The 26,788-nt window shown below is 45.3% G+C and overlaps 1 protein-coding gene across 9 annotated transcripts; it reads left to right on the top strand.

Annotated features, from left to right (window-relative positions):
• Positions 1-122: 122 nt before the first annotated feature.
• ALDH18A1 (aldehyde dehydrogenase 18 family member A1) lies at positions 123-26,503 on the top strand. Of its 9 annotated transcripts, none has more exons than XM_077930111.1 (18): positions 123-265; positions 10,164-10,268; positions 11,741-11,964; positions 13,234-13,383; positions 13,470-13,574; positions 14,013-14,165; positions 14,473-14,563; positions 15,108-15,232; positions 15,687-15,831; positions 16,237-16,310; positions 17,379-17,478; positions 17,852-18,072; positions 18,913-19,050; positions 19,720-19,915; positions 20,407-20,528; positions 21,713-21,899; positions 24,200-24,328; positions 25,571-26,503. In XM_077930111.1, exons 2-18 carry the CDS (start codon positions 10,184-10,186, stop codon positions 25,750-25,752), a joined length of 2,427 nt encoding a protein of 808 aa, XP_077786237.1. In that variant the 5' UTR covers positions 123-265; positions 10,164-10,183; the 3' UTR covers positions 25,753-26,503. The 9 variants fall into 9 exon arrangements, with proteins under 9 accessions (XP_077786237.1, XP_077786235.1, XP_077786232.1 ...); XM_077930109.1 differs by having other exon boundaries at positions 13,995-14,165; XM_077930106.1 differs by having other exon boundaries at positions 13,995-14,171.
• The last annotated feature ends 285 nt before the right edge of the window (positions 26,504-26,788 follow it).

Genomic DNA, 26,788 nt, shown 5'->3' with positions numbered 1-26,788 from the left:
ACTTCATATTTTATTTTATTTTTGCACGGCCAAATAAATAAATAAATCTGAAGATCTTTGCAATCAGATGGGGGGGGGGGGTCGGGCGGAAGGACCCCACGTTAAGGGGAGGCAGGTGCCACGAGGCAAGCAGTGGGGATGGGTGGGGAAGGAGGGGGCGGAGTCCCTGGCCGGAAGTGCCTCTGCTGACATCGCTCCCGCCGGCCGGATCGGTGTTGGGGGGAGTCCGGGGTGCGCTCCGCTCCGCTCCTCGTCCGGAGAGTTTGTAAGTGATGCCGGAGGAGGGGGGCGCAGCCTGGGGGGGGGGGGAGCGGGCCGGCGATCCCTTCTCTCTCTTCCCATTGCGAGAGCTCGTAGGGGGCGGAACTGGGGATGGGGATCCTGCGCCCCAAAGGAGGGATTCAGGATCACCCCGGTCTCCCCATCCTCCACTGAGAGCGAGTCGGGCTCTGATCATGGAGCCGGCTGGGATCTGACGCACCCGGTTGCCATCCATCCTGGAGGGAGGGCAGGGTCCCCATTCCCACTCCCACATTTTTAACCCCCTGGGCGATCCAAGTGGGAAAGAGATATATTTGTGCCCCGTCCCCCCACGCTTACATTGGCAGGTTAGGGGCGGGGGTGCTGAACCTTTGCTGGTGGTTGTGGGCATGCATGAAAGCAGGGCACTTAAATACAGGATATTGTCTTCTGTGAATGACGTAAGAGGGCTGAATATACAGCAAAGCCTTTCTAAGAGTCCGGGGCATCGGCTGCTGCTGTCTTGGGTCATTTGTTGAGAGTGATGACATATACGGTGCCTCTTGCATCATGCCCAGCATCCTTGGTGCTGCGCCCACCTTGTGTGAAGTGTCACGCACAGTCCTAGAATCATCTGCTGGCATATATCTAGGCGGAAGCTGATTGATCTTACGATCAAGGCCACCGAGCGTCTAGCAGTGCCGTCTGGCTTGCAGTGTTTTAAGAAAAGTGTGTGCAGAATAATGCTTTTTAAGATTAAAAGAAATAAAAGGCAGGCGCAACACAGCTTCTGCGAGAGCAGTTTGCATCCCATCGCAACCCCTGCTTTTATGTCTCTTTCCTGCATGATAAAGGCTATTTTGCGTTTTTGGAAAGTTGAGATAAGTTCCTTGTGAGAGGGCAGACTTCAAAATTACTATAAAGTGAAGGGCAAAGTCTCATTCTGGATGCAAAATGTTTATCAATCAGGCTTGCCATAAATGCTTGTGTTAACCCTGATGCCCTCTTCTTGTGTTTATAAATGCGGGTGCAGTTGTTACACCTGCATCCTACCTTTGGATGAGGCTGAGTTCTCATCTTATAGAGGGGTATTTTAAAGGGTGAGCTTTCTCCCACTTTTTTTTGGAGTTGTGATGTTCCTTGAAATTCTTTCTTTTCTTTTCTTTTCTTTTCTTTTCTTTTCTTTTCTTTTCTTTTCTTTTCTTTCTTTCTTTCTTTCTTTCTTTCTTTCTTTCTTTCTTTCCATTTTTTTAACAACCAAACTGTCAGTCAGCCAATCTCTGGGCAAGATTGCTTTTAAAATTATGTATTCTTTCTCTGTTCTTTTGACTTTGATGAGTTGCACAAACCCTGCTCTGCTGCTGGTTACTAAAATCTCTCTAAAGCTTATATACACAGATCTGTCTCTGTAACCCTTTCCTCTGTGCTACCCTCAACTCCTCTGTCTCTATCTTTATAGATCATGTTGCCTTTTGGATTAGAGGGGCAAGAGGTCATTATTTAACAATGGGTAGGAGGAAAAAAAATGTGGTTTTTTCCCCCCTCTGGGTTTTTCCCCCTCCTGGGTGCTGGAGAGGAAAAGCTATGTGTTTGCAGATTGCATGAATCAAGACATTGAATTTGGGACATCAGCTGGAATTGATTCTGCCTAGAAGTTGGGAGTTCAGGGTGGACACTCTTAAGTAGGTAATGTAAGCTTAAAGTCTCACTGACAAAACTCGCTATATGTAGAAAGACTCTTGTAAACACCACCTTGTATGGAAAGGAATATAGGCCTTTTATGAAAACAAAACCTCAAATCCTTTCCTGAGGTCCTCTTTTCCAACTTGGGCCACTTTTATTATAGCCTATAGGAACAAAGGCTCAGTAGAAACTGTAAAACTGAGTAGATACAGATGTGGAGATCATTTCTAGAGGTGCAGCTGCACAGTCTGCTACAGCAAAAGTGAGTTTGTGTTGTGTTACCTTGAATAGGAACAGATCTGTGAGTTTTGTAAGTAAGCCTACAAAAATGACTAGTTTGCAAGAAAAAGTGGCCTGAATTTCCATGCTGGCTGCGCTCCCTCCTCTTAGGCTAGTAAGAAAAGGTTTTTTGCTGCATTAGCGGCACCAAAGTGACCTTTATGGGGCACAAGCCTGGGCAGTGTGGTTGGAGGTCCTGGGTGTCCAGACAACAAGATCCCCCTCTCAACTGGCTGCTGCCAAAGAAGGGGTGGATCACTCTATACCTCCTCTGCTAGCCCACTTGCTAGACTTTCCTTCCTCAATGCCTAGCAGAGGAGAAATGGAGCAATTCCCCACCCACAAACATGCCAGGCTGCTTATGCACTTGTACCAGGCAAGCTGTTAAATGCAAGGCTGTATGTACTGTAATATAAGCTTTCATGCACAATTGATTAAGAAGCATGAAGTTGCTGGGAATTGCAGATGGGGAGAGTGCAGTTGTGCTCAGGTTCTGCTTTTGGGCTTCCCGGAGGTGTCTGGTTGGCCACTGAAAGAAGCGCATGCATGATGGAACTTTGGCATGATCCAGCAAGGCTCTTAAGTTCTTACGTTCAGTTGGCAGGCTCCTCAATTTAAGATTATGGTTGCTTGGGAACTTCTAAAAATAGGGGTTCTTCAGCATAAAAAGCAGGGTTAGATCCTAGGAAACCAGTTTAAATTAAACTAATAATATCTGGCTAGCTTAAACAGGAAAAATAAATAAAATATGCACATCCAATTTTGGTCAGGATCTTAGCGTTTCATTTTGTTTAGTGTGCTAAATACACAGAAGCAAAACAGTAAAAAACCCAGTAAAATTAAGTGTGTGAACTTTTGGAAGAGGGGGATTTAACTGTCTCAAAACCTCTTTGTTTCTCCTGCTACATGCAATTATTAATAATAGTGGCACAGCAGAAGGAACTTTTTTCTTTTCCAGGTCTTTCTAGCATCTTCTAAACAGCCAATTTTTCCAACGGCAGAGATTAAATCTTATTTTGGTGCCTTTGTTAGCTCTAGCCTTTGAACCGGAATTTTCCCCTTGTTTAGAACTGCTTGATTGGATCTCTATATAATTAGTGGGGTGAGGGGGGAGCAGTAGTTTTCCTCTGAAATGTTGAGCTTGGTTGGGCCACTGCAGATTGCCAGACTAGACAAGCTGGATTTGCAGTAACTTGTTATGCTCTAAACAAGTTTTCCCAAGGGAAGCTTTCAGGACTTAAGAGTGAAATTACGGTAAGTCTAACCAGAACTGAACGGGTAAGTCTTGACATGATATTTCTCCCCTTCTTATTTATATTAAGCACTTTTAGCTAATGGATGCATATACCTGAATACCTCCATGTGCTTTTTTCACACAGTATAGCTTGAAAATAAAGTAGTAAACTGAGGTGGGTACAATTCTGTATTTTGTAAGTATTTCAGCGGAAAACCTACGGCTGGAGTTAACAAGCAATCTAATGAATATTCTTTTTAGCCAATGAACATTCACTTGTTATATGTTGTTGGTTTGATTTAATAAACAATATGTTCTGAAAGCTATAGTTCATCCACCATGAAATTACTGTTTTTTTGAAGGCAGTGAGTTGTAGTTATGAGGACTGGAACTCGGAGGGTGGAGATTGCCATTAGTAAAAATGGAAGCAAGAGCTTCTCCTTGTGGCCATGCCAGAGGAGGAGAGGAGTGTGTGGAAGCAGACAAGTCTGAGGGTTGCCTAGGCTTGCTGCTGTAAAGATAGTTCATTGTTACAACTGTATTGCCCAGCATAAAGTAGCAAGTATCGTAGGACTTTGGCACTGAAGACACAAGTGCGTTTCCGGTCATGAACTTTCTATTCTTGCGTTGTGCTTTGTGACTTCACACAAAGTTGCTTCCAAAGCTTGCAGACATAGCTGCACTTGGAGTTGCTGGTGTTGGCATCCGTCTGCCTCTGGAGACAATGGAGTGCGCCTCCGGGGGTGAAGTCAGACTGCTGGAGAATCACAGTGCCTGTTGTGGCTGCAGAGACCTGTAACTTGTAACTGCTGCCTCCTACGTTGTTTTTGCTGTGTTGGCAGCACTGAAGTGACCTCTCTGGGGTGCAAGCGGGTACACAAAGACATGTGGCATTACTTGAGGGATCAAAGGTAACCATGGAAAGGTTAGCGAAGGTTAGTGAAACTATTAGCAAAGGTATTACCTTCTAAGAGCAACATTTTCCAGAATATTATACTCAGAGACAACTTTATGCCATTGAAATTTGTCCTTAGCTTGCCATACCATTAGATTGCGAGTTGCCATCTTCTGCCCTTGTAGCACCAGGAGAGTTTTTTAATTTTACCCCTCCCTGGAATAACTTCCATCTTGCAGGAAGGTATATTGGTGATCTAAAACTACTTCTGGCTTTGGCTCCACCCATGTTTGGAATTGGCCATACCTGCTTTTGGCTTTAGCCAAACATTTGCCCCTGGGGGAGCCAGTGTGATGTACTGGTTAAGAGCGGTAGTCTCGTAATCTGGGGAACCGGGTTCGCGTATCCGCTCCTCCACATGCAGCTGCTGGGTGACCTTGGGCCAGTCACACTTCTTTGAAGTCTCTCAGCCCCACTCACCTCACAGAGTGGTTGTTGTGGGGGTTGAAGGGAGAGGAGATTGTTAGCCGCTTTGAGACTCCTGAAGGGGAGTGAAAGGCAGGATATCAAATCCAAACTCTTCTTCTTCTTCTTCTTCTGGGGGATTGTGGCCTTTGACTTAAAAGATTCCCCACCCCTAATTTAAGGCTCACTTCTGCTGAGTGGTTGGAAATACAAACATGGACGTACTATATCGAAACAAGGTTTACTGGTTCATGCTAATAGAGAATGCAGTGCAGAATCCTGTCTCCAACTAATGCCAGTGGTATATGCATAATATTTTACTGAGCTTTCTAAGGTTGCATGATTTGCTTCAGATCCTGAATGAAATGTAATTCTCTGATACCTAGTTCTTTCTTTATTTAAAAGGCAACGTTGTTATTGCTACACCCTTTGATGGTGAAGCCTCCTATTTGTGCAAAGTGTGCAAAAGTTTTTTCTTTTCTTCAAACTTCTGCATATTAATAGCTGGCAGAGAAAGTGCATATGCTGACAAAGAGTAGGAGAATTAAAGGATGGACTGGACGGAAAAAGGATGAACAAAATCTTCCCCCATATTCCTCCAACAGAGTCCAGCTGTTAGGTTAAACCTACACAAGTTGCTTAGGGGAGGAAAGTCATCACATGGCAACCTTTTCTGGTCATGCTCCTCTTGCGAAGTTTCCTTGGGAATTCACCTCTAAGGAATCAGATTTACATGTAGCTATGTACTGAGGAGTAATCAGAAAATGGCCTTCAGTCCATAGTTAAATATTGAACTGACCCCTTGTAGGTAATTTCCTAAGGAGGCTTTAATTCGGGGGGCAGGGGGGAATTGTCAGTACAAGATAACTTGTGACCAAAAGAAGAAGAAAAAGCTATTTCATAGGTGGCACTGTGGGTTAAACCACAGAGCCTAGGACTTGCTGATCAGAAGGTTGGCAGTTCAAATCCCCGCGACGGGGTGAGCTCCTGTTGCTCAGTCCCTGCTTCTGCCAACCTAGCAGTTCGAAAGCACGTCAAAGTTCAAGTAGATAAATAGGTATCGCTCCGGCGGGAAGGTAAACGGCGTTTCCGTGCGCTGCTCTGGTTTGCCAGAAGCGGCTTAGTCATGCTGGCCACATGACCCGGAAGCTGTACGCCGGCTCCCTCGGCCAGTAAAGCGAGATGAGCGCCACAACCCCAGAGTCAGCCACGACTGGACCTATTGGTCAGGGGTCACTTTACCTTTACCTTTACCTTTACCTTTACCCAAGTCGAGCCTTCCTCAGCCTGGTGCCCTCCAGATGTGTTGAACTACAATTCCCATGAACCCCAGCCAGCATGGCCATTCTAACTAGGCCTGATGGAAGTTCTCCAAAATATCTGGAGGGCACCAGACTGGGGAAGGCTGCCCCTAGATTCCCATCCAAGCATGCACAGTCCCCATTTGCCAGCCCCTCTTCTTCATACTCCCTCTGCAGTCTGACATGCAGGTTCTGTTCCTGCACAGAGCACTCCTTAGAACTCTAGCTAAGGAACTGGTACTTTTGTCCCTTCCCTTCTTCCTCACTTGGGCCTTACTAGAGGGCCAGTGCTATCCCATAATTCAGTCCTTTCTTATCCTGTTATTCCTGCTTGTTAACTACATGGACTGAACTGCTGTCACATGCATTAGCTGGCTGATTCTGGTAAATCTGACAGCAAAATCAGCAATTTGTACATTGCAGAACACACACTTCCTTTACAGAGATTATATCCACGCGGAAAAAGTGGTGTGTTGAGGGGTCATCAATGAGCTCCTGACCTCAGCCTTGTTTCTATGCATGCTGCATTCCCCTAGCAACCATTTGCTGCTTTTTTGGCTGGCTGCCCTCTTCTTCTTCCTGGTTCTGCTCAGCGACCGCAGTCCTTGACAGAAAGTTTCAGCACTCATGTGAAACCATATGTCTCAAAGCAGAGGATTTTGAAACTCTTAAGTTCTGAGTGGTTTTCTTCACAGTGCACGAACATAACTGGGAAGAGACAAGGATAAGAATCTGTAGAGCATAACCTATAGAAGAGTCCAGAGATGCAGTTCATTCTCCCACATCTCTGTGAATTGCTGGGATCTGACATGCTTTTGCCCATGATGACAACAGGTTGAGTTTCTTTTGCTAGAGCCAGATTGTTATGCTTCTCGCTACTTCAGTGGCCAGCAGAAGCACACAGGCCGTATCCCATCTCCTGGGCAGGAGCAATACAGAAGTTGTCCTTTTAATTTGATGGTGCTGCTATGTGGTGGAAAAGTGAGGCATGTGGTTGCATTGGAACTCTTGGAGAAAGGACACCTGGGCGGCACTATAATTTGGGATTGTGTAATTGATGAGCAAGAAAATGGTGTGTCGAAATGGAAATTAAAGCTGAAGCGTACGCCAGGCACCATCTCTTCCCCTGAGCTCTAGGGGATGAAAGAGATGGAATATGAAGGGGAATGATGGCGGAGATTGGGCAGGGCATCCATATAAACCTTAAGGTGTGTGTCAACCCCACTTTTGCATGGCTGTATTAGATGGTGAGTTTTACATCTGAGGTCAAGGCTGACATAAAGATAATATGCTTCTTAAGGCTATCGAGCTATATAGATATACTTAGCAGTAACTTCCATTGAACACAATGGGGCTTAGCTTTTGAGTAGGTGTGCATAAGGTGTCGCTTTAACAAGATACGGGACAGCCCTCAATCTGGGTTGCTGGAGTCCCTATGGCAGCACTTTCCTAGAGCTGGTTCCCTCGCCTTCCTGGATAATTACCAGCGCAAGGAATATCTCCATCCAGGTCACCCTTCCTTGCTTCTGGGGTATAATCTCCATACCAAGGCATGTGGTATGACCAAATCTGCTTTGGGACACTTACCATGAGATATTGGGTATGAAATTTTTGCTGCATGTTTTTTCCCCTTTAAAATGCATGGAAGCAGGGTCTGGTTTCCATATTTGCAAAGAGGTAATTCACATTTGAAACATGCATGCAATTTTCATATCTTTAGCAGAGTTGAAAGTGCTTAGAGAGAAGACACCTGCGAATCTCTCTCTCTCTCTCTCTCTCTCTCTCTCTCTCTCTCTCTCTGTGTGTGTGTGTGTGTGTGTGTGTGTGTGTGTTTTGAAGAGGTAGAGAGGGCCTGATTACAAGCTGTCAGATCTGGTCTGCACTGGAGATCTATAGCACTTGTTGACATTTCAGCCTTCAACTTGGATTTTGTGCTGCAACGTGGAACTTTTTCATCAGCCGCTGAGCTGTAGGGTGTGTGGAGGTGATGCCTTGACTGCTGGGAGTCAGGTTGCATCAGCTCCTTCCAGGGCTCTCCCGTCTTTCTGTTGGAGCTGATGTGGCTCATCCAGGCAGCAGCTCAGGGATTGGCGGCTGCCAGGGAGTCGTAATTGGCTTCAGCTGGATTTTCAGGAATTAACTCTCTCGACTCTGGACACTTCTGCAGTTCCTTCTATCTGAGGTTTCCCTTTCCCCCCCTCCCACATCCGTGCCTCCAGCTTTTCTTCTTGAAGAGCAGGGACAGGCCCTTATTTGACATTGGGACTTTTCTGCACCTGGAATCGATGCTTTCAGAAAGACAGTTCTTGGATCCAGTTCCTGGGCTGCATATGTTTGCTTTCTCTAATCCAGTGCTAGGGAGCCGAAGGCAAAAACGGGGGCTTGTAGCATCACTGAGTCATCGTGTGATGCTATCCCTTGTCTTAGCGCTTCTATTGGAGTGCTTTTCTGCAATGGCTTCCAGACTCTTTATCTGAAATGCTTGGGTGAGAAACATGGAAATCCTCTTTTTGCTATTGCTCTTGTCAAAATGAGAATGGGATGGGATCTTTGGAATTGCCGTTTTCATCTTCCCTTCTTCCAGTGCAAATGGAGCAGCAATAGTTTCAGGAAGGATTGAATTCCTGTCTGAAGCAGGTTTGAAATTGAACCCACAGCACCAGGTGTCTATCTCTGGCAGAGTGTGTAGTCCCTGTTAGACAGGCAAGTTCTCTGGCTGAATGTTGGAAGTCCTTGGTAGTGGTGCTGGGAGGGGAGCCAAAGTTTTCTCACTTTTCCTGGTGTGTATGTACCGTATGTATGCATGCATCAATCAATTTTGGGGAGGAACTGTAATACTGTACTGTAATACTTTCTTACCGAATTCAAACTTACTTAACTATTTCAAGAACATGAAATATATAGTGTGTAACTGAACACCTGAAATTGTACAGTTGGTGCTACATTTGCGAGTTTTAAAGGTCTTTGTTTCAGTCAAACAGTAGTTACAAATGTATCCAGTGTTGGAGCTGCAAGTTGTTCCACGCTAACCTAGGTATATCTTAGTTTTTGCCAGTTGGGAAGATAGGAAAAGAAATTAAAAGTAAACTGAACATGTGAAACTGTCCACTTTATAGTAAAGATTTATTATCTGGTCTTGGCCTTGGTATTATCCTGCATAAGCAGGAACAAATAATATTTTTAAGAGAAAGGGTTTAGAAAATACCTAAAATAAAGCCCAGCAATAAATTTGGATAGTCATATATCATAAGGTTGCTGTCTTGTGTACATTTAATTAGGAGCCGGCTGCATCTACATGTGCACTCAGAAGCAAGCTTCACAGTAATTGTAAAGAAAATTGGCTATCCTGCACCCATATTTCTGTTGTTGTTTTTTGTTCGTCCTCCATTCTTAAACTGATTGCATTTCAAGTTTATTTCTCTAACGAGCACCTGCCTAATCCATAGCTTCTTTTGCACTGAGTTTCATGGCCTTCAGAAAATGGAAGGTGTGCAAGAGTGAAAAGAAGCAAATTCTTGCTGCCCTCTCATGTTAGTCCGGTGGTCCTTGGTTGTATTTGTGTATCTTCAAACTTGATTTAGGAGGAATTTGAGTCAAGTGAAGAATCAGGGGCTGCATTGTACATTGTTGTTTGTTAAAGGAACAATATGCTTAGCAGACTCATAGTCTGAACCCGAGACATGGCGAAGATGCTTTGTATTCTGCCACTTGGAAAATGCACTCTCAGTGTAAAGATCTGAAGAATATTGCTTGTTTAATACTGCAAGTAACAATACTACCATTGAATCTTAACTCTATGAGTTTTTGTAGTAGCATAACTGGCTGCAGCGTTATTTTCAAAAAGCATTCCACATCACTCTGGAAAAGAAAAACAATGCATAATAGATTTTTCAGCTTTCTCCCAAATCTTCCACTGAAACACCGGAGGGAAATCCTGGGTTGCAGTGATGAGCCACTTCTCACATATTAAACTTTGCTGCAGGGCTGTCATGCAACTTGCCATGGGGAGACTGCCTGGGACACAGGAATAATGGAGAATCATGTAGGCTTCCTTGTTCTCTTGCAGATCCTGTTGATTCCATCAAGATGCTGTGCCGAGCTGCTCTTCTGCCTTCCTTGCGTTCTTCAGGACAATTCTGGCGGCAGACTGATGTGGCGGGCTCTCACCCTTGTATGTATCAGAAGGAGGCAACTGTGGGCTGATATACAATGAACTGAAAAAAATGTTTTAAATGACATTTGTTTAAAAAACCAGAAGCTTTTTTGATAGGAATTTTAGGACAACTGCCGAAAGAAAAATGGACATTATTTATGTACACTACAACAGCAGCGTACAGGACGTGGGTGGCGCTGTGGTCTAAACCGCAGAGCCTAGGGCTTGTCGATCAGAAGGTTGGCGGTTCGAATCCCTGCGACAGGGTGAGCTCCCGTTGCTCGGTCCCTGCTCCTGCGAACCTAGCAGTTCGAAAGCACGTCAAAGTGCAAGTAGATAAATAGGTATCACTCTGGCAGGCAGGTAAATGGCGTTTCTGTGCGCTGCTCTGGTTCGCCAGAAGCGGCTTAGTCATGTTGGCCACATGACCCGGAAGCTATACGCCGGCTCCCTCGGCCAGTAAAGCGAGATGAGCGCCGCAACCCCAGAGTCATCCACGACTGGACCTAATGGTCAGGAGTCCCTTTACCTTTAAACAGCAGCAAGAATTCTGATAGCACAGAACTGGAAGACTGGAGAAATACCATAAAAGGAACAATGGCAAGAAAAGTTGATGAACTATGCAGAGCTGGCAAAGTTAACAGACAAATTGCATGAAAAGGACAATAGTGACTTTGAAAAAGAATGGGAACCTTTTACATTATATTTGCAGAAACAAAAAAAACCCACACTCATTGGCACGTTTTAAATAAACATTTACAATTTTATTTACAATAAAACAAGAAATTTAACAGTATGACAATATAAAGTATATATAAACAGCAGAATGCAACATGAGACATAATAAACCAGGGATGGAAGTTGAGGGAGGTCAACAGGGAAGGGGGAAACTGAAATGTGAATGTTATGTAATGATTATAGATATTGTTATGAGAAAATAAAATCAATAAAAATTAATTAGAAAAAAGAAAAAAGGAGGAGGCAACTGTGGGTAGAGGCCTCTCTGTTAACACTGCAGAATTAGGAATTTCTCAGCAATTAAAATTCCAGACCTAGGTGTCCTGATTTTTACTACTTTACTGCTAAAATGTGAACAGCATGGCTTTGGCAATGTATTGTGTTACTCTGCCCCCTACTGGCTTGTTGAAGCATTGCTGCAGAAATATACGTAGTTTCTTCAAGCCCTTAGCTGTCTTGGCTGACGTTCAGCCTAAAGGAAAAGGCTTCCATAAAACTGCAAGGAGACCAAGAGACAGAGTATGACCTCAGAATATTCTGGTCAGTTGGTCAAGTGGTACTTAATTTGCTCTGCAAAGGTGTTCCTTGGGCTAATGTTTTTTCTCACTCATTTAAAAGCTGGACACTAGGTAGAGGCAGGTGATATGTTCAGACTCCCCCACTCTCTCCAGACCTGGGACCTGGAAAAGGGGGCTGGGATTTTGGTTCAACGTACTTGCCTCTAATGCCTTTGCTGTGTGTCTCAACCACAGGTCTACTGGCTCCTAACCTGGTGTTGAGGAATGAGTCTGCTCGGGGCTGGAGTAACATCCCGTTCATCACGGTGCCCCTCAGCCGAACCCATGGCAAGTCCTTTGCTCACCGCAGTGAGCTGAAGCATGCCAAGAGGATTGTGGTGAAGCTGGGGAGCGCTGTGGTGACTCGAGGAGACGAATGTGGCTTAGCCCTGGGGCGACTGGCATCCATTGTTGAGCAGGTAAGCAGGCCGGGAGGCACTGTGGGTATTTGGCTTCTTGTTCTCCTTACCAAACCCTGCCAGGCACCTCGGTGGTTAAAGTTGTCTCCACTTTATGCTGGAATGCCCAGACACTCGTAGGCCATTAGCTTTTAGTTAATCCTGGTTGTTGCTAGAAATGTGCAGCCCACACTGTGTTTCAAAGATTGCAGTTTCCTTCTCTTCTGCTTGCTGTTTTTATTGTTTGAATTTGGATATTTGCTTGCCTTGTACGCCACCCTGAGATCAGCTGAAGAAGACTGGATTATTAGAGCAGTGATAACCCCCCCCCCACCAAGGGGGTCTGTGGCACATGCCCAACAACTGACCAGAACATCCTGCTTTGGGGCACCATGCCCTCACATGGTCACATGACTCACACAGGTCACATGACTCACACAGGAGTGCGGCCCAGAAGACATGCTTTGCACTGGGGGATGTTGGAGGGTATGGTGGCACCATTCACATAATAAAAACAACCACCCAGAGTGGCTGGAGAAACCTAGCCAGATGGGTGGGGTATATATAATAAAATTATTATTATTATTTCCAAAAGTAGGGATGTCCAAGGCTTGCCTTTTGAAAAACAGGGGATCTGCATTACTTAGCTAATTGGGAACAACTGGATTAGAGGAATATTTGAATACACAGATAACAGTTGAAGGCAGGGCTTAAATGTAATGGGCAGTAGAGTGCGGAGGGGCAGAAATATGGTTTAATATTAAAACACGTGTGATTAATATTAAAATATTAACATTGAAAGGCAATGTTTTTGAGACTCCCACCAAGAATAATGGTATCTCAGGATCTGCCTGTGTTATCTTGCAATGATGGCAACCCCCAAAGTGGGAAAGTAACATAAGGAGAATAAATAATCCTCATTTTAAAGATGTATTCTAACAGAGTACTAATGCCCTCAAAACATCTCCCACCGAGGTGTTGCTGCAGTCATGTTGAGGCAGGAGTGCCATATTCATGAAACTGATAATAAACCTAGGGTGTTATAGGAAGAAGGGTGGTTATATTTATTTCCCCAACATATTCCAAAGAGTAGGGATCGTCTCTGAGTTGGCCTTTCCCCTCCCAGTTACCCTGTGTGCTAGGCAACATTATATAAACCCAAGAAAGCTTACATTCTTACTGCTTTGGAGAAATGTTTTCCTACAGAATGATCGCAACGGCGTCTAAAAATTGGAAGCAAGGTGAGATGGCTTTAAATGAGACTAAGAGTTGTTTCTCTCGGGCCTGCAGGTATCCATGTTGCAAAACCAGGGCCGGGAGATGATGATCGTCACCAGCGGGGCCGTGGCCTTTGGGAAGCAGCGGCTGCGTCACGAGATCTTGCTCTCTCAGAGTGTCAGGCAGGCTCTCCACTCAGGGCAGAACCAGCTCAAGGACATGGTAAGCCAGGGGGAGAGCGACTTGGGTTCTTCGGTGGTGGTGCAGAAACCACTGTTCCTGGCTGACTTGTTCTCTAATCTTTGCAGGCGATTCCCGTGCTGGAGGCTCGAGCCTGTGCAGCTGCCGGTCAGAGCGGGCTGATGGCTCTCTATGAGGCCATGTTCACACAGTACAGCATCTGTGCAGCCCAGGTAGGGAACTTTGTACATCAGCTGCCTTGGGCACCATGCAAGTTCTCTCTTGACTCCTGGAAGAAGGCTCTCTTTCATGCTATTTGCCAGGAAGCCTAATTCCTTCCAACGCTAGGGCCCCCCCAGTTCAGTACATGCCAACACCTTACCCCTCCATCCCTTCCTTTGCTTTGCCCAACTTAATACTCCCCCTTTCCTCCACCCAATAAGGCCATGATAATTGCATTTCAGATTTCACAACAGGCTAGCCGACCTTTTACATCTGAAGTGGTTTGTACATCGACCCCTCGCTTTGTTTGCATTGACTTAACAGAACTTCCGTTTCCTTGCTGTAAGAACTTAGCTAGTTCGTTCATAACTTGCATGCTTGGCGGCCCTCTTCATGCCGAAACTGATAGTGGATAATTTTTGTCAGAGCAGTTCTTTTCTTCCTTCCAGATCTTAGTCACCAACTTGGATTTCCACGATGAGCAGAAGCGTCGGAATTTAAACGGGACGCTGCACGAACTGTTGCGGATGAACATTGTCCCCATAATCAACACCAACGATGCTGTGGTTCCTCCCCCAGAGCCAAACAGTGATCTTCAGGGGGTAAACGTGGGTAGCGCATTGCAGTGGGTGGTGGTTGCTCGCTCGCTCGTGGACCCGCTAACACGCTGACTCCAGGCTGTAGTGCACGCTAACGTCATAACGCTCTGGATTCTCCAAGGTGACTTGCTGCTTGTGGATGTAGTAGATCTGGCTATTTGGTGTTGCTTGCGAGGCTAGCTGTCGACTCGAGGCTGGTAGTATGACTCCTAACCATCTACTGTTGCGCTTTGCTTTTCTATGAATTGCTTGGGCATTGGGTTAGCTCTCGCCTGGCTAGTATTGCTGACTTTTACAATGTGTGTTCCAGGTAATTAGTGTGAAGGACAACGACAGCTTAGCAGCCCGTCTGGCTGTGGAAATGAAGACCGACCTGCTGATTGTTCTTTCGGATGTTGAAGGTACGAGAGTTGTTTTGTTTCTGGCTAAATGGCCAGTGCAGCTTTGTGATCCTTTTCAGCGCTGTGGTTCAGGAAGAGGAAATTTAGGAAATTGACTGTGAGGCTCATTGTAGTCAGCCAGAACACTGCAATATTCACAGTGCACACCTTTAAAGGAGAAGGGATTAGTCACTGCTTTATTCATGCTGGTTAGAAACAGAGGAGCAGAGTATACATTATTTGTCTTGGGACTGCTGACAGTTTCTTAGAGCATAGAAATGGATTCACCTCTTCCCAGATCACTTGACCTGAGGGATCATATTCTGCCTTTTGCTTCTAAATTCTGACTCTGGCTATCCCTTAGTGTGATAGCTTACGGTCCAACTGGATGACTCGATACTAGTGATGCAGTCCCTATGGTTCAGAGGATCCAGTTACCTCAGTCTTTTTTCTTTTCTTGTCTGAATGGTAGAGGTCAAAGATTTATTTTACAAATGTATGTGCATTGTTTTTCAACCATAATGATATTAAAGGTATGTAGCTCATTTCCACCGCTCCATTTCAGGACTCTTTGATAGCCCCCCAGGCTCAGATGACGCAAAGCTCATCGACATATTTTATCCTGGAGACCAGCAGTCTGTGACTTTTGGAACCAAATCTCGGGTGGGAATGGGAGGCATGGAAGCCAAGGTTGGTCAAGCTCCTCACCATTTTGCTGTGTTTGTGTCCATTTACTAGGGAAAATAGGAGGGCACTTTGCAATATCTTAAGACCCCGTTTAGCCTTTATAACATGTTAAATTTCTAGAATTATTTTATAAAAACACTTTTCTGTTGCATCCTATGCCATGCCTGTGAGATAAACTACGAGCTGCTTATGGCAGTAATGAGAAACCTGTGGCCCTCCAGACTACAACTCCCATCATCCCTGTCCATTAGTGATGCTGTTGGGGCTTAGAGTCCAACAACACCTGGAAGATCACAGATTCCCCATTCCTGGCTAATGGAGAAAGTTACCTCTGCTTTTTATGTCTTGAAAAAGTGTTGATCCTTAAAAGAGTTATTACACTCCTACCAGAAATTGCAGCAAACAACAATGCTCTTTTGTTTGAAAACATGCGTTTAAAAATATTCTTCATTTGCAGGTGAAAGCTGCCCTGTGGGCTCTCCAGGGAGGTACCTCGGTAGTGATTGCCAATGGAACTCATCCTAAGATCTCTGGCCATGTCATCACAGACATTGTGGAAGGGAAGAAAGTGGGCACGTTTTTTTCAGAGGTGAAGCCTGCAGGTAGGTTAGCATGGTCAGGTCCAGAATTTTTGGGGAACAAAGAATGACAGTCATGGTGCAGAATTTTGGGGGGGCTGGAGGCAGCTGGTTACTTCAGCTGTAGAATAAAAACCACAAAAGAACTGTGAGGATGAAACTATTTATGCTTTTGTTGTATGAGACAGAAGGGTGTATAAGGCCATTTTAGGAGTTGTCCTGCTAAACATTTAGGAGGTAAATGTCGCTTCTGCAATGTGACCCTTTTCTCTGGACTTGTGGGGTGACGTATTCATCCATGTTTTGATTCAAGAGTGGGAGAAGCGAAGATAAACTCTTCTAAATATTCTCCATTGAGTATGTGGTCGCCAGAATTAGTGTGTTGAGAGTTAGTATGTAACCACCTTCTGCTTTTTAATTTTTTTAAAGGCCCAACTGTGGAACAGCAGGCTGAAATGGCTCGAACAGGAGGCAGGAGTTTGGCAGCACTTCAGCCTGAACAGGTAACCAGCCTATTCAGTCACATAATGTATATTACAGCCTTGAGAGCACATACAGGGCATTTGTAGTAAATGCAAAAAAAAAAAAAAAAAAAAAGGCAGTAGCCCCATACTGAGATGAACAGCTTGCACAAATGTTGAAGGTTCAAGTTTCCCCATATAATAGGTGGAAAGGATACTTTGGAAATCTGCACTAGTAGTTTTCAAAATCAAGCCTTATTTACTACTATTAAGACTGATCAAGCACATTGAGTTTCACTTCTGCAAGCATGCAATTTGACACAGTCATGAAACATCAAATATGTCAAAGAGTACATATACTATGTAATACAGAATAGGCCTGCTATTTTTTAAGACCTGCTGAGCTAAATTCCTCCCTCTGGCCGTCAGTAGCTCAATAGAGTTCCTGCTTTTATGCCTGCCTTGGACTGCAAAACTGTGATTGTCAATCTCCTAGTGGACCATGATAATGTGGCTCTTGGAATCTTGTTTGGCTTGGAATCATAGAATTGGAAGGGACCACAAGAGTAGTACAGGCTGAGAGTTGTGCATGCCTTATTCATGAGGCATGTTCCGTGGGATCTTCATAGCCTAGATTAATCTTCCCCCAAGTTGCAGATATTTTGAACTCCCAACTCCATCAGTCCCAGCTGGCATGGCCCAGTGGTCAGGGATTATGGGAGTTATAGTCCAAAACATCAGGAAGGCTGATCTGAGCTCAAGCAGCAGGATCTAGGCTTTGAAACCTGAAGATCAGTCCACTTGGAGCATGTGGCACCTTCTACCATGGTTAGGATGTGGGGAGAAGGGAGGGGAGGTTGATTTTTGTAGAGCAGGTGCTCCAGGGGGAATAAATTGAGTTTCAAACTGAACTGGCAAGGATACCTATCCAGCAGCTTGACTGAAGAATAGATGAGCAGTCTTGGAGATAAACCAAAGGGCCTCGCAACTCAGTGAGAGATTGGGCTGTGGGTTTGAAGGAGCTAACATCATCTCCTATGTCAATATGGTGACCAGAGAGCTGGTCACAATCAAATGCCTGATGGTGGTTCCCCGTCTATTTTACTACAGAGAGCAGAGATCATCTATCATCTTGCTGACCTTCTGACAGACCAGCGAGAAGAGATTCTTCAGGCCAACAAAAAAGATTTGGAAGAAGCTGAGCATAAAGGTAAGGCAGGTGGAGTCTGTGCTGGATATGTGGTGAGAACAATTTCTCATCAGGCCAAGTGGGTGATGCTGGAGATGTCTGAGGCTGCCATTTATTACTTCAACAAAGATTAGATGAAGAAATCCTGGGAACATCCAGAAGCCTTTGGCCAAATGTTCCTTTAACATTTTTTTTTGTTTCACCTGAGCACCTTTGTTTTTTCATGCTACCCAAGGGGTTACTTCAGCTTCAAAACAGAAAGGAAGACTGAAAGACAGATGCAACTACTTCCATCTGCTGACTCAGTGTTCAGATTGAAGTCTTCATTTCTGTAGCTTCATTCTAATCATTCATGAAACAAAGTCTGACTTACTGGCTTCTGCTTCCATTTCAGGAAGACTGGCCCTTCCTTTGTTGAAGAGACTCAGCCTGTCAACCTCCAAGCTGAACAGTTTGGCCATTGGACTGAGACAGATTGCAGCGTCGTCACAAGACAGTGTTGGCCGTGTCCTTCGAAGAACACGAGTAGCAAAGGATTTGGAGCTGGAGCAAGTGACTGTGCCTATTGGGGTCTTATTAGTGATTTTTGAATCCCGGCCGGACTGTCTCCCCCAGGTGTGTGAAGAAGTCACCTGAGAAACAAAGCAAATATAACTTGCTATGAGCTGGGAAGGTCTCTGATTGTGGATTACCCCACCTTGCTCCCCCGGGGAGGGAAATAATTAGTACTGAAAGTGTTGCCAATTGAGGTTTGTGTGTGGTGGTTAGGATGTGAATGTGTTGCAGCAAGCTTGATAGTTTGTCCTTTTATTTTGTATAGTGTCCTCCATTGGGTCCTTTTTAAAAGTTGCGCAGCCTGAGTAGCCTCTGGAGCTAGGCATCTTTCCTTGAATTTTAATCAGGAGTTCAGAAGGGACATAGTTATAGCAACTCCCCTGCTTCCTAGCCAGATATATTGCATACCCACCATTAATTACGACCTTCCAGAAACAAAGCTTTAGCAGAAAAACACGCAGCATTGCAACCTTGGAAGCATTACTATTGAAATACAGCAAAGTGACAGATCTGAGTTTAACCCATTCGGTGTTTTATATTGTCAAAAGGGGAGGGAATGGTGGTGAGGAGAGGAAGAAAGGGACCAGGGGAATGAAGATTCAAAATAAGTGGTATAAGTAAGAGTAGCCACTGCATTGTCCTCTAGATGTTGATGGACTGCAACTTCCATCATCCCTGAGCATTGACTATTGCTGACTGGGCCTGATGGTTATTGTAGTTGAGCAGCATAGGGCACAACATTGGCTGCCCAGGAAATATGGCACTGTACATCTATTATTATTAAATCAGAAATGGTTCACAGCACTCTCACAATACATTATAATTGTTGGGTTATAAATTGTATGGTTATAAATGTGATCTTTAATGCTTTTCTTCCTCGCACTCCCTTCTTTCTGGCAGGTATCTGCTTTGGCCATTGCCAGTGGAAATGGCTTACTGCTGAAAGGAGGGAAAGAGGCATCGCACAGCAACCAGATCCTTCACCATCTGACTCAAGAAGCCCTTTCCATGCATGGGGTGAAGGACGCGGTGCAGCTGGTAAGTGCCTATGAGCAGAAAGTGGGGAACAGGCAGCACCGTGGTGACAAAACGCAGGCTGGGAGGGCAGCGTCAAACGGGGGGTCAGAATCTGATATATTACTGAATGAAAACAATTAAAGTTCCACATATTCTGAGTTAAAAAGAAATAACGGTTAATGGTGCCTGAAAGAGAACCCTGGCAGAAAGAATTTCATTAAAGTATTCCCCCTCCCCTTTTATGAAAAGAGGAAGATGCACTTTTAATTGAAATGTGTTAGGCTGCTTAAATCTTGCTTCAGGTTGGTTGGTGATTCTTTGTGTTGAGTACCTAAAACAAATCTTTTATTTTTTGAGTTCACACATGGCAGGCAGTTCTTTGGGACTGGGCAGGGATCCTGGAAATGTCTGTAATCTGGAATTGTGATCCATTCAGAGCTATTTCCAGGTGATCACCTGCCCCATGAACATTACTGTGCTGCTTTGGGACTTGTTACCTTCTGTCCAGGTGCTTTGACAAGCTATTTATTTTCTGTTGTGTACACACACACACACACACACACACGCACAAAATTGTGCCCAAACAACTGGGCAGTTTCCCTACTGTTGGGTATGTATTCTCTGTTTTGTCCCATACTGTGTTTACTCTTCCATGGGCAACCTCTGTAACTCCAGGCGTGGTCTTTACAGGTGAATACCAGGGAGGAGGTGGAAGACCTTTGCCGTTTAGACAAGCTGATAGATTTGATCATCCCCCGTGGCTCGTCTCAGTTGGTTCGGGATATCCAGAAATCTGCTAGAGGAATCCCAGTGATGGGCCACAGTGAAGGAATTTGTCACGTGTATGTGGACTTAGAGGCCAGTGTGGAGAAGGTCACCAGAATAGGTGAGATGAGAGGACAGAGATTTTTCTTCTTCTTAAAAGGGTTTGGGCTAAGTAATTGGTATGAGAGGGCATGGATGGTCAACATGCTCCTCCTTAACCTATTTATTTCAGATGCTCTACAGCAGTGGGAGGGACAGAAGTCAGATTGCAATCTACTGGTAGATCGGTAGATCAGAGGATAATTTTCAGTAGAGTAATGGCAGTTTCTGACTCCTAATTCTTTTAGCATAAGTAGCAAGAAGAGTTTTGCTTCCTAAACTAGGCTGTTAGAATCCCTGATCTTTAGTAACTTGGATGTATATTTGTACCTTTGTCCACAGGCAATCCCAGTGTCTTGTTCATGGGGTGCAATAGGTGACTAGCTCCCCTTCCTAAGCAATTGGCTACGGTTGGTGGATTCTAGTAAAAAACAAAACAAAACCCCAGTATAGATCCTGCATGCCCAATATCTGTGCAGCACCTTTGTAACCAATAGTTTGTCCTTCATCCAGTGAGAGACTCGAAGTGTGAATATCCTGCAGCCTGCAATGCGCTCGAGACTCTCTTAATACACCGGGACTTGCTGAGAACTCCCATCTTTGACCAGATCATTGACATGTTGCGAGTGGAACAGGTAAGTAAAGACGGCTGGAACAGGCTGAACGTGAGAGAGTGGCTGCCACGAGTTTCTGCTCAGTGAGATGCCAGCTAAGAATGGATGCTGCAGATGCAAACCTCGAGGAGTGTTCGTCTGCTCCAGTTGCAGCATGATACAGATTTATTTATGCAGCAGCCTTGTCTTTATAGTAGAGTGTGGCTTGTCCTGAGCATACATTGCACTTGGAGCCACGTTTCTAATTATGCATCTTGGTGCCAAGGTCCTGGAAGGCATCTGTGCTGCACATCTGCCTAGGCTGAAGAGCCATAGAAGACAAGCCTATATGGAAAGCAGGTTCCTGCTGAAGTTATCTTACTCCAAGCTTCTTGGAGATTGGAATCTTCTGCTTGCTGATCTTCTGTAGTAGGGATGGGCAGAACTTAAAAGATAGTGAGAGGTCAGTTGCTGCGATGGGCATTCTTGAAGGAGGACTTGGGGTTGGCTTGTGAACGTGCTTTCTCCACTAACTTGAAGCCTGAGAGCTTTGAACAACAGGATTGAATGAGATTCAGCCACCAAGCCCATAAAACAGGATGGGACTGTGGCAGTAGGCTACTGTGAGGAAAGTGCTAGAGAGTGGAAGATACCGTATTTTTCGCCCTATAGGGTGCACTTTTCCCCCTCCAAAAATGAAGGGGAAATCTGTGTGCATCCTATGGGGTGAATGCAGGCTTCAGGAAGCTATCAGCAAGCCTGGGGAGCCCGCGGGAGTTCCCGCAGGGCTCCCTAGGCTGCGGATAGCAGCCTGCTGGCCAGAACGCAGGGCGCGCTGAAGCCGCGGCTGGGGGGGGATACATTTTTTTTCTTTATTTCCCCCCCAAAAAAAAAACCTAGGTGCGTCCTATGGGCCGGTGCGTCCTATAGGGTGAAAAATACGGTAATTTCCTTCAAAAGTACAAAGGAAGGGACATAGGAAACTCCCTTATGCTAACTGTCTAGCTCTGTCTTGACTGTACTCTGAATATTAACAGCTCTCTGGAGTTTCAGACAAGAGGCCTTTTTCCTGGAGATCCCAGGGATTGGGCTGGGGATCTTTCATGTGGGCAATGGTGTGTGTGCTTATCACTGAGCAATGGCCCGTCTGCGCATTGTTTGGCTTCCCTCTTTGCATAGAAGCTTGGAGGAGGAATGTGAGTGAAAACGTTTTGTTCTTCCATCAGGTGAAGGTTCACGCTGGCCCCAAGTTTGCCTCCTACCTGACATTCAGCCCCTCGGAGGTGAAATCACTCCGCACGGAATATGGGGACCTGGAGTGCTGCATTGAAGTGGTGGACAGCGCACAGGATGCTATTGAACACATCCACAAATATGGGAGCTCCCACACAGATGTAATCATCACAGAGAACGGTTGGTGGCCAGTCTAACGTCTTGTGTGCATTTACACTTCTTGTGGTGGTTTCTTTCTGCATTCGGGGGCTCCAGGGTTGCCTCCGTTGGAACTCTGAGGGTCTTTTTTCTGAAGTTACCTTTCTAGGGCCTGGCGCCCTCCACAATGTGTGTCTCTTCCTTTGCTGCTCTAGGAACAAACATCTGGTGATCTGGACCACATTGGAGGAGTCCAAGCCACATCTCCTTCCCCTGCCTGTATTGCCCTTCCCAGGTACAGGAGCACTGCTGCAGGTGTAGGGAGGAGCTGTGGCCTGGGTTTCTCTTGCGTGGCTGGAGTTACCAGAACAGTGCAAGAGGAGCACACACTAAGAACATAAGGAGAGCCATACTGGACCAGTCCAAAGGCCCATCTGGTCCAGCATCCTGTTCTCCCAGTAGCCAACCATGTGCCTGTGGAAAGCCTGCAAGCAGGACATCAGTTTAATAGCACTCTGTCCACTTGTGATACCCACCATCTGGTATACAGAGGCATACTGCCTCCAACAGTGGATATTTTGGGACTGGGGGGTGGGCCGAGTCACAAATCCCACTGGCTGTGTCCAAATTGCTGTTTGGGTTCCATCAACATTCAAGAAACTGCAACAACTTCCATGTTCTAAAAGCAGTGATTTTTTCTGGGGGAACGCATACCCCTAAACATTTTGTGAATCTTTGTACTTTTGTTCATATACTGTATTTATTTTTCCCGATTTGAACTATAAAAGGGTGGTTTTCTTGAGTCAAAATGAGAGTACCCCTAAACATTTTTAAAGAAAAAAAGCACTCTCTAAAAGTAATATTTTTGCTGGTGCCTTGTTCCCTCATTTCTAAAACTGCTTGTTCTTGTTGAGTGTTCAGTTCCCTGCTGTTAACATTTATTTTTCTACGGAGAAGAACAATATAAATGAATGGCAAGCTCATTTTCTGAGTGCCCGTCTTTTTCTCTTTTTTTGTTAGAGCGTTTAATTTTCCAATAAAAACATCAAATTAACATATCAAATCATAATCCAATAAAGATAAAAAACTAAAATAAAAAAAGATAAAATTGTCTTCCAAATTGTAATTTTGATTTTACGTCTTCCCACAGTCTGAACCTCAAAGCATATCCAAATCTCAATCCTGCCTCTCATCTGAGTGCCCGCCTTAAGTACAGTGGTGCCCCGCAAGACGAACACCTCGCAAGACGGAAAACCCGCTAGACGAAAGGGTTTTCCGTTTTGGAGACGCTTCGCAAAACGAATTTCCCTATGGGCTTCCTGCGCAAGACGAAAGCCCATAGGGAAATCTCCGGGACAGCGGGGAAGCGCAGCGCGTCTTCCCCACTGTCCTCGGACCTCCTCCGAAGCCTGGCGGCGGGAGGAGGTCTCTCCGCCCCTCCGCCAGACTTCGGAAGGCTGCTCCGAAGCCTGGTGGGGGGGGCGGAGAGACCTCCTCCCGCCGCCAGGCTTCGGAAGGATGCTCCGAAGCCTGGGGGGGGCGGAGAGACCTTCTCCCCGCGCCAGCCTTCGGATGGCTGTCCTGAAGACTTGGGGTGGGAGAAGGGTTTTCCTTCCCACCGCCAACATTCAGAATGCTGTTCTGAATGTTGGCGGTGGGGAGGAAAAACCCTCCTCCCACCGCAAACCCCGGGAACAGAGGAAAAGCGCTGCGCGCCTTCCCCTCTGTTCCCGTACCTGTCCTGAAGGCTTGCGGTGGGGAGAAAAGCCCTTCTCCGCACCGCCAGCCTGGCAAGCGGTTTCCATAGGAACGCATTAATTGATTTTCAATGCATTCCTATGGGAAACCGTGCTTTGCAAGACGAAAAACTCGCAAGAAGAAAAAACTTGTGGAACGAATGAATTTCGTCTTGCAAGGCACCACTGTAGTCAAAACAGGACCAACCAGGAGGAAGGGAGTAAAAGCTCCAACGAGGACTGAACATGAGGAAAGCAGTGGGAAAATGGGATGGAATATCCTGCAACAAGCCATTCCTGGCTGGCTGGAACCTTGAGTAGGAGCATTCCACACAGCAACTTCGTTTGTTGCAAGTCCCCCTTGCAAAGAGACATAATATAAAATTTATTCATACTCAAGCTTCTATCCTGCCTACCTTTGCAACACAGACTGCCTAATAACAAAGCATCAACAAGCATTTTAAATATAATAAAAGGCAGCAGTGGTATAAAAAAATAATTCTAAAAGGCCTTGACTAAACAAGTGGCCATTCTGTTTCAGCCCACATTTGGCACAGTTCTATTGTAAAGCAGTTGTGCTAAAAAAAATCCTTTTGTCACCCCCAGAGAAAACAGCAGAGTTCTTCCTCCAACACCTGGACAGTGCCTGTGTGTTCTGGAATGCCAGCACCCGCTTCTCGGATGGCTATCGCTTTGGGCTAGGTAAGGGAGCACGATGGGTGCCCTGTGCCGCTGGTGAGCAAGTTACACATTTTGTGTGAGGTTGAGAGTGTTCAAGGAAGACACATGGTCACCTTTAAAGTTAAGAATATTTAGGGAGATTTACTTGGAACTTCTTTTTAAAGCTTTGGAGTATTTTAGAATTAGAGAGATCCAGGCCATCCCAAAGGGAGAGTTGGAGGTAGAGGCTACCATAAACAAGAGCGTTTATGACAACGTAGAGAATGGCCTTCTCCAACCTTGGATCTCCAGATGTTGTTGGACTACAGCCTCCATCATTCCCAGCCTGCATGGCCATTGGTCAGGCATGATGGGAGTTGTAGTCCAACAACATCTGGGAACCCAGAATTGGGGAAGACTGGCCTAATTCAAAGGATGTTTCTGAGCACAATTCAGAGTGTTGATGCTGACCTTTAAAGCCCTAAATGACCTCAGCCCAGTTTACCTTAAGGAGCGTCTCCACCCCCACTGTTTAGCCCAGACACTGAGGTCCAGCTCCGAGGGCCTTCTGGCAGTTCCCTCACTGCAAGAAGTGAACTTACAGGGAACCAGGTAGAGGGCCTTCTCAGTGGTGGCACCTGCCCTGTTGGACGCCCTCCCAGCAGATGTCAAGGAGATAAATAACGATCTGACTTTTAGAAGACTTCTGAAGGCAGCCCTGTATCAGAAAATTTATAATGCTTGATGTTTAGATATTATGTTGGAAACTGCCCAGAGTGGCTTGGGCAACCCAGTCAGATGGACATGTTATAATTTTATTATTATTGTTGTTGTTATTATTATTATTATTAGAGATGCACTGTAGGAGAGATTCAGCTGAGGCAGTCAGTGACGAAAGAGTGACTGCTGCTTGGAGTAATCTATGGCAACACATATATTTGCATATGGGTAAAGCACAGGTCTGTGAGCAAACTCTGCATTAAGTCCCGCACAATGTGGCAATTCTGCGAGAAAAAACCCTTAAGATAAATTACTCAGTGGGCACTGAGGAATTAGCTGCTTTCCTTCAAGCATTCTTTGTGGTGCTGCACCAGAAGATGAAACCGCAAATCCTTAGATGTCTAAACCTCATGAAGGTGAAGGAGCAAATTGGCAGCTCCAGAGCTCAAATGCAGTGCAAGAAGGATGAGAGAAAGTTGGGGGGGGGGGGTCTTGAAATATGGGTGAACGAGGTCTGGTCAGCTTGACTTGTGCCATTGGACTGGAGAATTTCCTTCCTGCCCTCTTCAATCCAGTTGTTCTATTCTCTGCACACAGGGGCTGAGGTTGGCATCAGTACATCGCGCATCCATGCCCGTGGGCCAGTTGGAATTGAGGGGCTGTTGACCACAAAGTGGCTGCTAAGAGGGGAGAATCACATCGTTTCCGATTTCTCTGAGCAAGGAAGTATGAAGTACCTTCATGAAAATCTCCCCATCCCACAAAGGAACAGCAACTGAGCACCCAGGTGGGGCAAGGGCATCTTTATGGAGACTGTTACGGTTTCAGAAACAGAGTCTTGGAAAGGAGAGGAACCTCCACCTTCTGGAATGCAGAGTGTTTTTGCACGCTGAGCTTCTGGATAATCCCAAGCGGTGACTTGCGGACCTTGTTTTGCGCCCGAGTTGTTTCTCCTCACACTGCAATGCGTAGATGTTGGGTGTCAGCGTTGAAAGCACCTCATTTGCGCTTGCAGCACAGAAAAGAGGACTCTGGTACTCCATTCCAAATGATGGGGATCTTTAGGGTTGATATTGGACCTATTTATTGATCTGGATTCTTCTTTTCGGCCATTCACAAGAGAGAGAGAGATTCCACACACCCCATGCTTTTCTTGCTTTGAGAATGCAAGAAATGCTTGATCATTCTGCCTTCCTTTGGAGATTTGAAATCTGAAAGAGGTTGCTATGACAGTTCTTTAGAGCTCATGTCTTATTTAAAATGTTAAATCATCTTTAATAAATATTCCAGGTGCATAATGAATTTTTAAAAAAATCCAAGCAATGCTTTCCATTCCAATTTCCTTTAATAGTTGACTGATGGAGTGGGGAGAATCACAGTGGTAGAACTATAACTGTTTTTCACAACCCTTTTATGAATATTTGTACCAAATATTTTTGTTCATTTTATATAAGCTTTTATTTCCCCTGAGAAATTGAACGTATTTTTCAAACTTTATGGTTTTTCAAATAAAACTCCCTTGCAATATGACTGGATTCTACTGCTTTGTTCAAAATGATGGTGTGAGTTGTGTCCTATTACAAATGTGTTTAATGCTGACGGGGCCTGCATGGTGTAGCTGCACTTGCCTTGCCTTTGTCTACTGATGATGTTACTTACAGAGTTCTCTTATAAAGGGTGGGGTGCTTTATGCTCCTTTTCAATCCTTCAAGCTAACAGCAACCATGGGAATTAAGTAACAGTTACAGTGGTACCTCAGAACTCGAACGTAATCCATTCCGGAAGACCGTTCAGCTTCCGAAACGTTTGAGTTCC

The sequence above is a fragment of the Podarcis muralis genome, chromosome 6 (genome assembly GCF_964188315.1).
Source record: "Podarcis muralis chromosome 6, rPodMur119.hap1.1, whole genome shotgun sequence".
Lineage (NCBI taxonomy): Eukaryota > Metazoa > Chordata > Lepidosauria > Squamata > Lacertidae > Podarcis > Podarcis muralis.
This window is presented reverse-complemented; position numbering and strand designations above follow the sequence as displayed.

What these genes read in the sequence shown, in the direction of transcription:
- ALDH18A1 (XM_077930106.1), top strand. Translation starts at nt 10,184, where the DNA reads ATGCTGTGCCGAGCTGCTCTTCTGCCTTCCTTGCGTTCTTCAGGACAA. An exon ending in TTCAGAGGTGAAGCCTGCAG is followed by an intron (nt 15,832 to 16,236) that starts GTAGGTTAGCAT and finishes ATTTTTTTAAAG; the next exon opens with GCCCAACTGTGGAACAGCAG. An exon ending in TGTAATCATCACAGAGAACG is followed by an intron (nt 21,900 to 24,199) that starts GTTGGTGGCCAG and finishes TGTCACCCCCAG; the next exon opens with AGAAAACAGCAGAGTTCTTC.